Source organism: Pelophylax lessonae (genome assembly GCF_965119305.1).
Source record: "Pelophylax lessonae genome assembly, chromosome: 2".
NCBI classification, from domain to species: domain Eukaryota; kingdom Metazoa; phylum Chordata; class Amphibia; order Anura; family Ranidae; genus Pelophylax; species Pelophylax lessonae.
Genome location: NC_138769.1, coordinates 322,735,153 through 322,749,628, shown reverse-complemented (window position 1 = coordinate 322,749,628; position 14,476 = coordinate 322,735,153). Strand labels below are relative to the sequence as shown.

At 48.6% G+C, this 14,476-nt stretch overlaps 1 protein-coding gene across 1 annotated transcript in view; it reads right to left on the bottom strand.

The window, feature by feature from the left end:
• The window catches only part of PHACTR4 (phosphatase and actin regulator 4), a 107,354-nt gene that overhangs the window by 42,967 nt on the left and 49,911 nt on the right, over positions 1-14,476 (bottom strand). Inside the window, exon 7 of the mRNA XM_082247733.1 lies at positions 12,365-12,609. Coding sequence (XP_082103859.1) covers positions 12,365-12,609 — 245 coding nt within the window. The remainder of the gene's footprint in view (positions 1-12,364; positions 12,610-14,476) is intronic.

Here is a 14,476-nt window from a genome sequence, read left to right as displayed (position 1 = left end):
TCTCTCTCTCTCTCTCTCTCTCTCTCTCTCTCTCTCTCTCTCTCTCTCTCTCTCTCTATATATATATATATATATATATATATATATATATATATATATATATATATATATATATATACATACACACACTAAATGCTTTATGCAAGTATGGTAACCTTACTACTCTATAGTGATTGACAATATTTGTTACTGTCCTGTTATGGGATGATAGAGTGGGTTGGGTATGAGCTCTGTACTATATGGGTGTTGGTATTGAATTGTAACATTTACTTTACACTGGTTACTGTACATTTTGGATTATGCCAACTAGATATTGTTAGATGTATGAATATATGCATGTGGCAATAAAAGCGTAAAAAAAAAAAAAAAAAAAAAAAAAAAAAAAAAAAGCTAGTGCTGGCAGGACGACTGAATCAGTCTGAATTCTAAAGAGGTGTCTTTCCCCAGCCTAGTGTACATTGTTAGAATCTTCCAAACCAACAGAGGAAAGGATTTCTGCAACCACAGGGCTGGAATTAAGAGTCACCAGGCCAAGGATAACCTGGCCTGGGAGTCAGGCACATGCAACGGTCTAGTGACTGTGCCTTCCAGTTCCCTCATGCAAAAAGAGAGTGTTGGTTGGCTCTTGGACTGCAGAGTCTAAACCAGGGGTCTTCAACAGCCCTCCAGCTGTTGTGGAACTACAATTCCCATCATGCCTAGTCATGCCTGTGAATGTTAAGAGTTTTACAATGACTCATGGGATGTGTAGTTCTGCAACAGCTGGAGGGCCGTAGTTTGAAGACCCCTGGTCTAAACCATGGAGCAGAGAGCCAGGAGTTTTTCTTGGGAAAGGACTGAGCTGAATCGAGGAGACGACCTTGATATTCCAAGGAAGGAGTCCGATCCAACGCTGATTTAAGATGGGTGAGGACCCAACTGAACCTCAGAACAGTTTGATGGATATTGGCAGATAAGGTCCATGCTGAATGTTTCCACAAAAGGAGATCATTCAGGTATCTCACTATGGGGATGCCCTGTAAGCGAAGCAGAGCAAGTACAGGATCTAACACCACGGTGAAGATCCAATATGCAATGGACTTAAGGGAATGTCAACAAACTGGTAGTGTTGCGTGCCCAATGTAAAATGCAAGTAGAGTTCATGCACTGGAAAATTTGGTTTATGCAAGCGCATACAAGCGCCCGAAGTGAGGGACTTAATGACTGACCTGATCAACTGTACAACTTTAGATCCAGAATGGGAAGGACACCACCTTATGCTTTGAGGACAGTGAATAGGTTTGAATAAAAATCTTGAAATGTTTCTTTTAGGGATAGACCGATTATTGGCAAGGCCGATATGCACTTTCTATGATATATCGGTATCGGCCTCGGAACTGGCCGATATTGCCGATATTTTTGTGACGTCATCCTGCCTTCTTAGGCCACCTCCCTCGCCTTTGACAGCCTCGTCTGGAGTCGGGACTGGTCTCAGGGGGAAAGTATCACAGCCATACACCCATCCACAGCAGCCTGGTGCCAGCCAGCCACCCACACCCACAGGCCCTGTACCAGCCAGCCCCCCACAGGCCCTGTACCAGCCAGCCCCCCACAGGCCCTGTACCAGCCAGCCGCCCGCCCACAGGCCCTGTACCAGCCAGCCGCCCGCCCACAGGCCCTGTGCCAGCCAGCCGCCCGCCCACAGGCCCTGTGCCAGCCAGCCGCCCGCCCACAGGCCCTGTGCCAGCCAGCCACCCACAGCCACTGTGCAAGCCAGCCACCCACAGCCCCTGTGCCATTCAGCCACCCACCAAAGGGTGCCAGCCATCCACCCACCAAAGGGTGCCAGCCATCCACCCACCACAAGGTGCCAGCAAGCCAGCCACCCACCACAGGGTGCCAGCCAGCCACCCACCCACCCACCACAGGGTGCCAGACAGCCAGCCAGCCACCCACCACAGGGTGCCAGACAGCCAGCCACCCACCACAGGGTGCCAGACAGCCAGCCACCCACCACAGGGTGCCAGCAAGCCAGCCACCCACCACAGGGTGCCAGCAAGCCAGCCACCCACCACAGGGTGCCAGCCAGCCAGACAGCTATTAAGCATTAAACAAAAAACTGAATTTTTGTAAAATCTTACCTGTAAAATTCCTTTCTCTGAGTCCTCCGACAGTCGCCGCCTCCTCCAAGTCATCACTGATGGGTATTGTCATCTGCTCCGCAGGAGTAGCTAGGCATATAGACTTAGTTAAAAACAAAAGGCATTTGCATGTGTACACCCCTGGGGGCTGTCCCATCTGGTCAATACCCCCCTGCAGTGACCACTCCCAACTCAGTTTGGTAGCATAGCAGTAAGTAACAAGAACCCCAAGAGAGGGGCGGGGAAGGCGACTGTCGGAGGACTCAGAGAAAGGAATTTTACAGGTAAGATTTTACAAAAATTCAGTTTTCTCTTACGTCCTCCGACAGTCGCCGCCTCCTCTAAGTCATCACTGATGGGATGTCCCAAAGCATGAGGGGTGGGAGACGCAACCGTAGAACAAAGCAACGCAGTACCCACATCAGAGAAAGGAATCTTACATGCACTGTAAGAGAACCTTCTGGGCAACCGAAAAAAACAATGCTCAACAGGAGCAACGGCCCAGGAAAGCAAAAACCAACAGCCAGGGACCCATAAAAAAAACAAGGGTCCTTCATGGCACTGCCGCACTGAGAACTTTGCGGCCAAAGGAAGCATTAGCCGATGCCAGAAAATCTACTTTGTAGAATTTGGAGAAAGTGTGCACCGACGACCAAGTCGCAGCCTTGCACACCTGAGCCACCGAGGCCCGATGCCAACAAGCCCAGGACGTACTCACGGATCTAGTAGAGTGCGCCTTAACAGGGAACCCGTTCCTTCAAAGCATAAGCCTGCTCAATGGTCTGTCTGATCCATTTGGCAATAGTTGCTGCGGACGCAGCCATGCCCTTCCGAGATCCCTCAGGAAGAACAAACAGGGAATCCGTCTTACGAAAGGATTCTGTAGACGACAGGTAAACCCTGATCGCCCGGACAACATCCAAAGAATGCAAAGCAATCTCCTTCGGATGCTTAGGCTTCGTGCAAAGCGAAGGCAGGACAATTTCCTCATTAAGGTAAAATTCAGTGACCACCTTGGGAAGAAAGGACGGGAGTGTTCTCAACACCACCTTATCCTTATGGATTATCAAATAAGGGGAGCGGCAAGACAACGCCGCCAGCTCCGACACTCTGCGAGCCAAAGTGATCGCCACCAAAAAGGCGACCTTCCTCGACAACAGAGGCAAAGAGATCTCCCTGATATTTTCAAAGGGAGCACGCTGTAACACGGACAGAACCAAGTTCAAGTCCCATGGAGGTAAAGGCTCCTTCCTGGGAGGAGCCAAGTGTCGCACACCTTGAATGAAGGTGCGGACCAAGGAATTAGACACCACCGGGCGTTGGAAAAAGATGGCCAGGGCAGACACCTGACCCTTTATCGTGGCCAGCGCCAGGCGCTGATCCACTCCAGACTGGAGGAAAGCCAAGATTCTCGACACAGAGTAAGAACGAGGGGAGAACCCCCTGGACTCACACCAGGAGAAATAGGCTTTCCAGGTACGGTAATAGATCTTACCAGAGGAGGATTTCCTAGCCTTGATTAGAGTAGGGATAACCTCAGGGGAGAGACCCTTGTCCCTCAGGACCTGGGTCTCAGCAGCCAGGCCGTTAAAGCCAGCGACTGTAAAGCAGCATGGAAGATCGGTCCTTGAGATAGAAGATCTTCCCGCATGGGCAGTCGCCACGCGTACCAGGACCGGCGAGGCCAATCCGGCGCTACCAGAATCACCAGGTGCGGTTCCGAGGCTAGCCTGCGGAGGAACCTGGACAGCAACTGAATTGGGGGAAAGGCATACATCAGACGATATTGATGCCAAGGGGCCACTAATGCATCCGAGGCGTCCGCCGACGGATCGCGCGTTCTTGCCACGAACCTTTCCACCTTTCGATTTAGCCGAGATGTGAACAGATCCACGTCCGAGGATCCCCACTTTGCACACAGCAGTTGGAAGACCTCCGGGTGCAAGGACCATTCCCCCTGGTTCAGGGTCTGGCGACTCAGATAGTCGGCCTGCCAATTCTCCACACCCGGAATGTGAACCGCTGAGATTGCCGGGACATGAATCTCAGCCCACGACAGAATGTCGGTCACCTACCGGGCCGCCCGAGCACTCCTGGTGCCCCCTTGGTTGATTTAAGCCACCGCGGTAGCATTGTCCGTCTGTACCCGGACAGGACGACCCCGTAGACGGTCCGACCACTGGAGGAGGCAGAGCTTGATCGCTCGCAATTCCAGGACGTTGATCGGAAGGGAGGACTCCTCCTCCGACCAAGTGCCCTGGGCAGACAGGGTGCCCAGGACCCCACCCCAGCCTAACAGGCTGGCATCCGTGGTGATCACCGTCCAAACCAACGGACGGAAAGACTTGCCCTCCGTCACCGACGGGGACTGGAGCCACCACAGAAGAGCCAATTTTGTCTGACGACTCAAGGATATACGCAGATCCAGGGACTGAGCCAGTCCGTCCCATTCGGCCAGGATCTCCGCTTGGAGAGCCCGCGTGTGAAACTGAGCAAAAGGTATCGCCTCGAAGGCCGACACCATTAACCCCAGGACCCGCATACATGTCCTGAGAGACGAGGTCGGTACGTCCCTGAGGGACCTGATCTCGTCCCGCAATGTCCGTAGCTTGTCCTCCGGCAGGAACACCTTCTCCTGAGCAGAGTCCAGAATCATCCCCAGGTAAGGAAGACGAACCGAAGGGGACAATGATGATTTCTGAATGTTGATGGTCCATCCGAACTCCTGAAGCATCTGGACCGTGATGGACAGATCGCGCACCAGGTCCTGACTGACACTTGATCTTATGAGGAGATCGTCCAGATACCCCAAGACCGCAATGCCCTGAGCCCTCAGCAGGCCCAGAACCGGCGCCAGTACCTTGGTAAAGACCCTGGGAGCCGAAGCAAGACCGAAAGGTAACGCCACAAACTGGTAATGGTCCTCCGCGACGGCAAACCGAAGGCACCGCTGATGACCCTCGAAGACGGGGACATGCAGGTACGCATCCTTGAGGTCTATAGAAGCCAGGAATTCTCCTGGGCTCAGAGAAGCCACCACCGATCAGAGAGACTCCATACGGAATTTTCGAACTCGCACAAAGCGGTTCAGAGCTTTCAGGTCCAGAATAGGACGCACTTTGCCCTCCTTTCTGGGCAGAGTGAATAGATTGGAATAAAAGCCCCGAAACCTGTCCCGGTGAGGCACCGGGACGACCACAGCAAGGAGGTCCTGAACCGCACGGTGGAAGTCCTGCAGACGCCCCGGAGGCAAATGAAGATTCGAGGGGAAGAATCTGTCTGCTGGCCAGGAAAGAAACTCGATCTTGTATCCAGACCGAACGATTTCCTGAACCCACCTGTCCGAAATCTGGAGCAGCCAAGGTTGGAGGAAACCGCGCAAACGTCCACCCACCCCAGAAACGGGTGAGGGCATCCCTTCAGGCAGAGGTGGACTGGCCGGTCGAAGCGGTATTGCCCGACTTCTGCTTACCCACCCGCCCAGGGCTTCTTCTGTCCGCCCTGGGACTTGAAGGGCTTGCCCTTGGATTGGTTCCGAAAGGCACGAAAGGAACCCTGATTCGATCTAGGCGCAGAACCCCGCTTGCCCCGAAAAGGCTTGTTCTTCGGGTTCTGGGGCAGCATAGTGCTCTTGCCCCCCGTGACACCTTTCACCAGGGTATCCAACGCCTCGCCAAAAAGGCGAGAGCCAGCATAGGGAAAATCAGCAACCGCCTTCCGCGAGGACTGGTCAGCCGACCAGCTCTTCAGCCATATCAGTCGTCGGTTAAGATCCTGCGACACTAGAGAGGCGAGCAACAAAGGGGGCCTCATTCAAGGCCGCATCACACAGATACATGATTCCTTGATGGATTTGATCCACCGTTTCCAGCCGGGCAGGCGGAACATCATCAGACACGAGGTTGCTCCTAAGCACCTTAGTCCAATCAGCAACCGCCTGCGCCACTAACACGGACGCGAAAATGGGTTTGAGCAGAGAGCCCGCCACCGTATAGGAATGGCGGGCCAAAGACTCCAAACGCCGGTCCGTTGGATCCCGGAAAACCGGGGAATCCTCCGTAGGAGCCAAGGTAGCCTTGTTCAACACTGCAACCGTGTGATCCACCTGTGGAGGCACACACCAGCGCGATTCCGTAGCCGGTGCAAAGGGATAAAGCAATTTGAACCGACTAGGCACCACGAACAGGCGTTTTAACGTGCGCCACACTTCATTAACAGTGTAATGAAACTCAGCGGGACAGGGAAAAACCTGCGCCGACTTGCGGGTCCTGTGCGTCCCAAAAGAAGACAACGCCCGGAGGACTGGGCTCATCCTCCAAATGTAAAGTTTCCTTCACAGAAATGATTAATTCATCCATGGTCGCCTGTTCTTCGGGCGACCCCGGAGAGGAAGTATCAACCCCCTCCACCTCCGCCTCCCCCTCAGACCCCTGCAGGTCCAGGGATGAGCGGGACCCTGAAAAAGGGCACGCTCACAGCAGCAGCCATATCACCATCTGAATCAGAGGAGAGGGACAATCTGGGCCTCTTACGAGCAGCACGTTCAGCCATCAGCATTTCCATATTCGACACCAAAGTCGCCACTACAGCGGCCAAATCAGGTCTCAGAGGGGCCACAGGAGAACTGGGGGCCCCCACCAAGGCTGGTGGAAATTTGCTATCCTGAGAATCCATGCTCAAGTGAGAAAAAAAAAGGACAGTGCAAGAATTAGGTGCTGTCCCTTTAAGAGCGCTGCGAGTGCGCAGCCCACCGCTCCAGCTATAAAGACAGAAAGACCCCCAATACAGGAAAGGAGACAAAACTGAGCCAGAAGCGACAGTACAGGGATATATTGAGTGCAATAACCTGCAGAGCCCCGCAGAGTGTTGCCACCGCCGTCCTGCTGCAGAGGAAAGAGGAAGTGCTGCAAAAGTAGGCTGACCTAATCTGCTGCCTGACCCAGGGAAAATGGCTGCCCCATAGAAACGTATGGGAGACTCCACCAAAATGGCCCCCAACATGCGGCCGAACCGAGCGTTCGGTCACCGCAAAAATGGCGGCGATTGGCGCCAAATCAGCATGTTGTGTAGCCCATAGAGAAGCTCACATGCCTGCCCAGTGTATAAAAAAATGGCGGACCGCGCGGTGACACCCCGCCGCGGTCCATACACAGTCTGCACCTCAACACACCTAAGTGACCCAGGGAAGGGGACCCCCAAACACACACACAGCGCCGCAGCGCATGTACAAGCGACCCCCGCAGGGATCGCAGTAGGGAGTCACACAAGGCACAGACATGGGGAACACACAGCAACCAGGACTGCCACCCCACACAGAGGCCCCACACAGAAGTACTTACCTGTACCCGATCGCGTGGGGAGCCTCACAGAACGGAAAGCCGCTGTCCTCATCTGACAGGGAGTGCCGTTTGCCAGGGACATTGCACTGCTGAGTCGCAGATGCGTCCAGTGAGGTAGCCACCTCACAGCTGCATCCCTGCTGCGAACAGGGATGGGTCGTTCATAATGCCAGGGCGAACCATAGCTGAACGCTCGATGGCGGGCTGGGGGTCCATCTGACCCTCTGTGCCCTGGGGAACCAGAGCGGCCAGTCCGAATCCCAGCACCGCATGTCCATCTTCGTCCAAAGAGTCGACTAAAAACTAAAGCTGACAAAATAAACAGCTAGTAAAGAAAGAAAAACTGACATTTTTCAAGAAATTCAAATAAAAAAAAGAAGATAGGCTGAGACCGAAGCCCCAGCACAGGGAAAGCCTAACTACTCCTGATGCTAGGCAAATTAAAGCTGAGTTGGGAGTGGTCACTGCAGGGGGGTATTGACCAGATGGGACAGCCCCCAGGGGTGTACACATGCAAATGCCTTTTGTTTTTAACTAAGTCTATATGCCTAGCTACTCCTGCGGAGCAGATGACAATACCCATCAGTGATGACTTAGAGGAGGCGGCGACTGTCGGAGGACGTAAGAGAAATTAACATGTTCAGTACCAGATTTGTGTCAAAAATTGTCTTTATTTTTCAAAACTTTAAAATGTACAAAATATCGGTCCATATCGGCCGATACCGATACGTTGTGACAAAAATATCGGTATCGGCCCTGAAAAAAAATAAATAAATATCGGTCTATCCCTAGTTTCTTTATCCAAGATAATGGCTATGACTCCCTGATAAAGGAGTTGTACCAAAGCAGCATAGAGGTCTGTTTGCTTTTGAGGATTTTGTCAGGCTTGACAACATAAAGCAGGGAGAAGGTAGATGTGGAAACTCAAGCCTGCAGCCCCTGGATGCCACATCTGTCACCCAAGCATTAGGGATGTCCACCATTATAGCTAAGTGGGGACGTCCGTTCATTGTGAGCAAGGACTTGCTCGCAGACTTAGAAGCTTTGGAAGGGCTGGGAGAAATGAAATATGAAGGGAACTCTGCTAAGTTGCCAAAATAGATTTTCCAATCTGAGGATTACCCTTCTTTTGCTGGAGCAAAAAGGAGCTTTAAGAGTCCATTCACACTGGCACGACTTGTCAGGCGACTTGGTCAGCCTGACAAGTCGTGCACCGTCGCTCCCACTGTGTAGTACAGGAGCCGTTCTAATAGGAGCGACACAAGTCCTTCCGACTTAGAAAAAGGGTCCTGTACTACTTGGGGGCGACCTGACATGTTATACTTACCTGCCCTGTGAAATGGTTTTCCACAGAGCATTCCTGATGCTCCTCTTCTGTGGTCCCCAGACGACATGCCTGGCTCCTCACCCCACGAGTGCTCACCATAGGAAGCCGCATTGTAGCGAGAGCTACAACGAAAAGGTTTACCTTAATGTAGCGAATGTATGAAGGTAAAAAAAAACTTTTACATGTGTTTGTGCCCATGTGTTCAAGCGTGGCCCTTTGGAAGACCTAACTCTATTGCCAAGATTTTCTTTTGTCGCCCCCCATCATTTATGTGCTACTTTTGATACATGTACAGAGCATGGGAGGATTGTTTGCTACTCTGCCAAGTGATCATTTGCTCTTTTCAAAATATTAATAGAAAACTATTGAAAGAGAAAAAACATGGAGTTCTGCCCCCAGAAAAAAATGTATGTAGCTGCTGACTTTTAATATTAGGACACTTACCTGTCCTAAAATCCAGCGATGTCGGCATCCCAGCAGATGTTTTCAACAGCTGTTGGGTGGTGCCACCGCCATAGCTGGGAAGGGAACCCAGCAGAGAAACCTTGCGGCTTAACAGCCGGTTCCTTACTGCACATGCGCGAAGCGTGCTGTGCATTCTAAATGGTGCGGCGGCGGGCGAAGAAGGAGGGGGCCGGGCTTGTGACGTACTTTGCCGTGGTCGAGTCTACCAGAAATAGGAAGTGGTACCTGTCAAAAACAAGTACTCACTCTCTCCCGAAAGGTGCTAAATGTGGCACCAGAGGGGGGGAGCAAACAGGTAAGCGGAAGTTCCACTTTTGGGTGGAACTCTGCTTTAAAAACTGTAATGCCCAAAGGTTTTAGGTGGAGGACAGGAAAGGCCATGAAATGACACATGAGCAACTTAGGAGGCAAGGCACATGAACACTAAATGCAACACAAAAAGGGAGGGCCCCAAGGCAGCAAATTAAAAAGTGCAATACCACAGTCAGAAGAACCCTAGGTATTAACCTCTGTGGGTGCACAGCTGGAGGCAGCAGTGCAATAAGTACACACAGAATTGAAAAGGGCAAAGCCCTATGACTTACTGCAGAAGTGGTCCAGAAGGTGCCCTACAGCCCCCAAAAACAATCACATGTGCCAGAGCAAGACACAGGGAACATGCCCATCCAGACTGTCTGCACCCTGCCAGTGAACATATCCACTAAGAAGTCTTAAACAACAGCCATTGCTCTGGACCAAAGCGCTAAATCCCAGTACACTAGGTATCTTTAGAGCCCCGTGAAGAGCTAAGTGTCCTATGGTCACACTACAGGCCAATCTATCTTCAGCATGGCAGGGTCCAGTTATAGCCTCCCCAGCAATGACAAGGACTGACCAGACCATAAATCAGGAAATTAGCTCTCTGGCTTTACAGTAAGCAAAGACGCTTGACTGAAGAAAAATAGGGACCATTGTATAGCCCTCTTGTGTCACCCTGTGCCCCCACCAAAAGAATGATAAAAAATTCTTATTACAAGTCCACTAAGTATAAGGTGCATGTGCCTCTTGCTTTCCTGTCTTATCACTGCAAAGCCAAAAAAGGGGCTCTCATGCCTGCTGGATTCTTGCAGAGAATCAACCGGAGACCTGGGAATTTAGGTGCAGAGATATCTGTGCAAGACGCCTGTGAGAATTAAAAAACCTGTGGGTCAGTACACTCCCCCCAACATCTAAACAAAACCTAAACATTAGCTTTAGTGGCCTAAACATATAAATTAGGAAGCCCTTGGAAGCAGGCTCTGTTTTTCATGCCTTTGTGACCTGGAACTTGGGCCAAATACCTTTTTCCCCATTTGGCAGTGCTCAACCACAAAGCACCAGCTCTGCTACCGGGGTTCACAAACTTCCAATACTTGGAAGCGCCAAGCATATTTCTTCACCCCTGGTGGACAAATGGAGCAGTCGGGAGGGAGGGGGATTGAGCAAAAAGAAGGCAGATATAAGCTGCTGCTGAAGCTGCCATTAAAGTGAACTTGCTACTTTGCTCCGTGTGGGTAAAAGAACAGGTTTGTTATAAAGCCTATTTCTAGCCAAACCACTGTCTTAAGCTGGGAGCACACTATGCTAATTGTATCCCGTTTCTGAGGAACTGGCAAAAATTTGCTACAGGGGTGGCCCTGTTGGCCAACTCCCACCCAACATTGTTCAATTGATGATGCAATTGCTATTCGGGTCTTCTGACAGGTTCTGGCTGTGACAATAGCAGCAGAAGATTCCTCCCATCCACACTGTATAGCATAGATGAGGAATCTGTTTGATTATTTGTACATAATATAAATGGGTACTAATATGTGTAGGTAAAGTTGATCCAGGGAATATCCAATTGCCTCTCGGGTATCGGGAAGGAATTCCTTTTCTCTGCTGTAGCAAATTGGATCATGCTTTGCTGGGGTTTTTTCCGCCTTCCTCTGGATAAACTGCGGATACAGGATAGTGTATTTGGGATTGTATGGTTGTGTTTTCTTTACTGTTTTTTGTTTATTGGTTGAGCCAGATGGACTTGTGTCTTTTTTTCAACCTAACTATGTAACTATGTATTCAGCCTGCAGGTTAGCTGGAAATATTCTATATGTGTATACTTAGGTTTTGGAACAACTGGCAGCAACGAAAGATTAGAACATGTCAGTAGAACCTACTGATGAGATTTTCATTCACTTAATGTGTAGTCAGATAAGTGTGGATTAAGTAAAGGAAATCTGCCTAATGGAAGCAACAGACAGCAATAAAAAAAATGTACATTGATTCGGACTTCCTCTCACTTTTGAAACAGAAATCTTAGGCTGGAGAGAAGCTTCTAGTTCAAACATGACACATGTACCAAACACAATACAGGCGGTCCCCGGTTTCCAAACATCCGACTTAGAAACGACTCCTAGTTACAAACGAAGGGAGAAAACCGGAAGTGAGAATTCTAGCCCTAGGAAGAGAAATTCACTCCTGTAGGAGTTCTCATGGGAAAAAGGTGTCTCCACTAAAGCTTTATCACCAATCCTCATTTCCACAACAACCCAAAATTTTCAAAATGCAGTTGTCACAGGGACAGAAAGCAAGGTGAAATCTTCAGAACTGGGGTAGAGACAGCAAAACAAATAGTACAGGGGCGTTAACCATCCCCTACGCTATCCAAAAAACTTCAAAATTATTCTTTTGGCTGGGGCTACACAAAATGTACCTGATCCCACTTAAAAAAAATCTGACCTACAGTCCCCATCTTGTTTGTAACCAGGGGACCGCCTATACCGAACAGTATCTACTTTTAGTGCCAAATAGGATGCCATACATCCTTAAATATCCACAAAAGAAAAATGCAACAGCCTACTTCCCCAACACAACACGTGTCCAACACACTTATTACCCTGCACAAACCTAAAAAGCTAGTCTGAATGATTCTCATGGAATTATCTTGTATTAAACAATCTGTTATATATAATTTCTCACTTACAGCAGATAACAGCTAAAAACATGGCTTCTAGCTGCAAAGAATTAAAGTATATGCAGATAAAGAGATACTGTACATGAAGCAGGCTCTAGCAAGGATCCAAACTTACATTTAAAAACTGCATTCACCCACTTACTTGATTGTTCATCTTCCTCCTCCTCCTCTTCCTCATCTTCTTTGTACAGTATAGGGCCTTCTGAATCACTATCACTAATGCAGGCATCTTCCTCTTCTTCTTCCTCTTCCTGGACTGATTGAGGTATGTAGCTTGGTATTACAGTAACATCCCCAATATATACCCTCGGGGCATGGGAATTTGAGACTTCTGGAGTCAAATCTTCCTCAAGGCTCATCTCCTCCTCCTCATCATCATCATCAGGCCTTAAAAAAAAAAAGAGAAAAAAAAAAAAAATCACAAAAGCCAATTAAAGATAATTACATGACAATTTTGAAAAACAAAAACACATCAGTTTTACACACCTCCTAAAACAACCCATTTAGTTTAAAATAGAAATGAAAGGCAAAACAAGTGTTTAGATATAAAAGAAAAAAAAAATCTTTTCCTCTTTTTTTAATAAGTGATCGCATTATCTCTGTTCTCAACTGCATTAAAGAGCTAGAGGATGAGAAAAAGCAGCACACTGGTCTTCCCCATAAATGGCTGTGCGGGGGGGGGGGGGGGGTGCATGTCAGGACAAATCTGATCAGTAGAAGAGAAGAGAGCAGGCTGAGTTCCCAGCACAGCTAAAAGAAAGCCTGTGGATGTGGTGTATCTGGATTTTGCAAAAGCATTCAATACAGTTCCCCGTAAATGCTTTATTCACAAATTGAGATTTGTTGGCTTAGACCTTAAAGGTATGTGTACCAGGATAGAAAACTGGCTACAGGGGTAAGAAAAAAGGGTGGTAATAGTGTGTTATCTGAATTATTTGGCATGGTAAGTGGGGTACCCCAAGGCTCTGTCCTGGGACCAATTCTGTTTAATTTATTCATAAATGACATAGAAGATGGTATAAATATCTCAATCTCAGTAAAGACTTCTTTGAAGACGCCCTTTCGGGGGAAACATCAGGTGGAGCTGATTAGATGACATTAACGGGTATACACACGGTCGGAACCTGTGGTGGTGCTTGGAGCCTGTATTGTGTTTGACAAGCTGTTACATTCCTACTGAATTGGAAGTGCAATTATCCTACTAATAAACGTTTGAGGTTTAATGCACTAAAGCTTCTCTTATCTATCTCCATATTCTGTAACTGTGGATGTGAACTGCTTTTGATAGGAAATTCTGGGGCTTTGATCCACAGTGGATGGATGGTAGTCTGAGCAGGCTGGGGGACACATTTTCACAAGCGCTTTTAGCTCTCCTGTGTTGAGATCTAGGAGTTGGGTAAGCTGCTTTGAAAGACTGCCCTATCTCAGCACCTGAGCAGTTTTCCTGCACTGAGCAACAAACTTTTTCACTATATCTGTTACCAGAGGGAATGTCTGGAATATTTCACTATTGTGGTCACAATTTTTGGACTTTAGTATTGGAACTGGTTCTTAATCACTTAATCTTTGTTACTAAATTATCAGATTATTTATGCACAAGCACTATGGTTTTATTGTAATTCGTGATATTTAGTGTTTTTATTTAAATGGGCAAGGGCACCTTATGTATGTTTATATTATATACTGAGTATGGTGTTCAGACCTAAAAAGATGCTGTTGCTATTGGTTGGCCAGAGTGCAACTTTTTTTACATCTTTTTTAAACAATTTCCATGTGGCTGATGATACAAAGCTAAGCAGACCAATAACTTTACAGCAGAATATAGAAACCTTACCAGAAGACCTTAGTTAAAAAAAAAAAAAAAAATGGGGTGGGCAACTACACGGTAAATGAGGTTTAGAGAAATATAAAGTAATGCATTTGGGGAGCAAAAACACGAATGCAAGTTACTCGCTAGTAGAGATGGGCTCAGGCGTGTTTGGGTTTCTAGTCCCAACCCACCTGCCCGATCCTGCCAGGAAGCCGACACTGCTAATCACATCTTGAATGACCAGTCCTAAGAAAGGATGTGCTGGTACTGGAGAGAGTTCAAAGAAGGGCGACAATGCTAATAAGAGGACTGAGGACGTAAGTTACGAGGTACAACTGCAAGAATAAAACGTATTCTCCCCTGGAGAAAAGACGCTTGAGAGGAGATATGATAGCAATATACAAATACCTCAATGTTGATTCTAGCATAGGGAGGAAATTATTC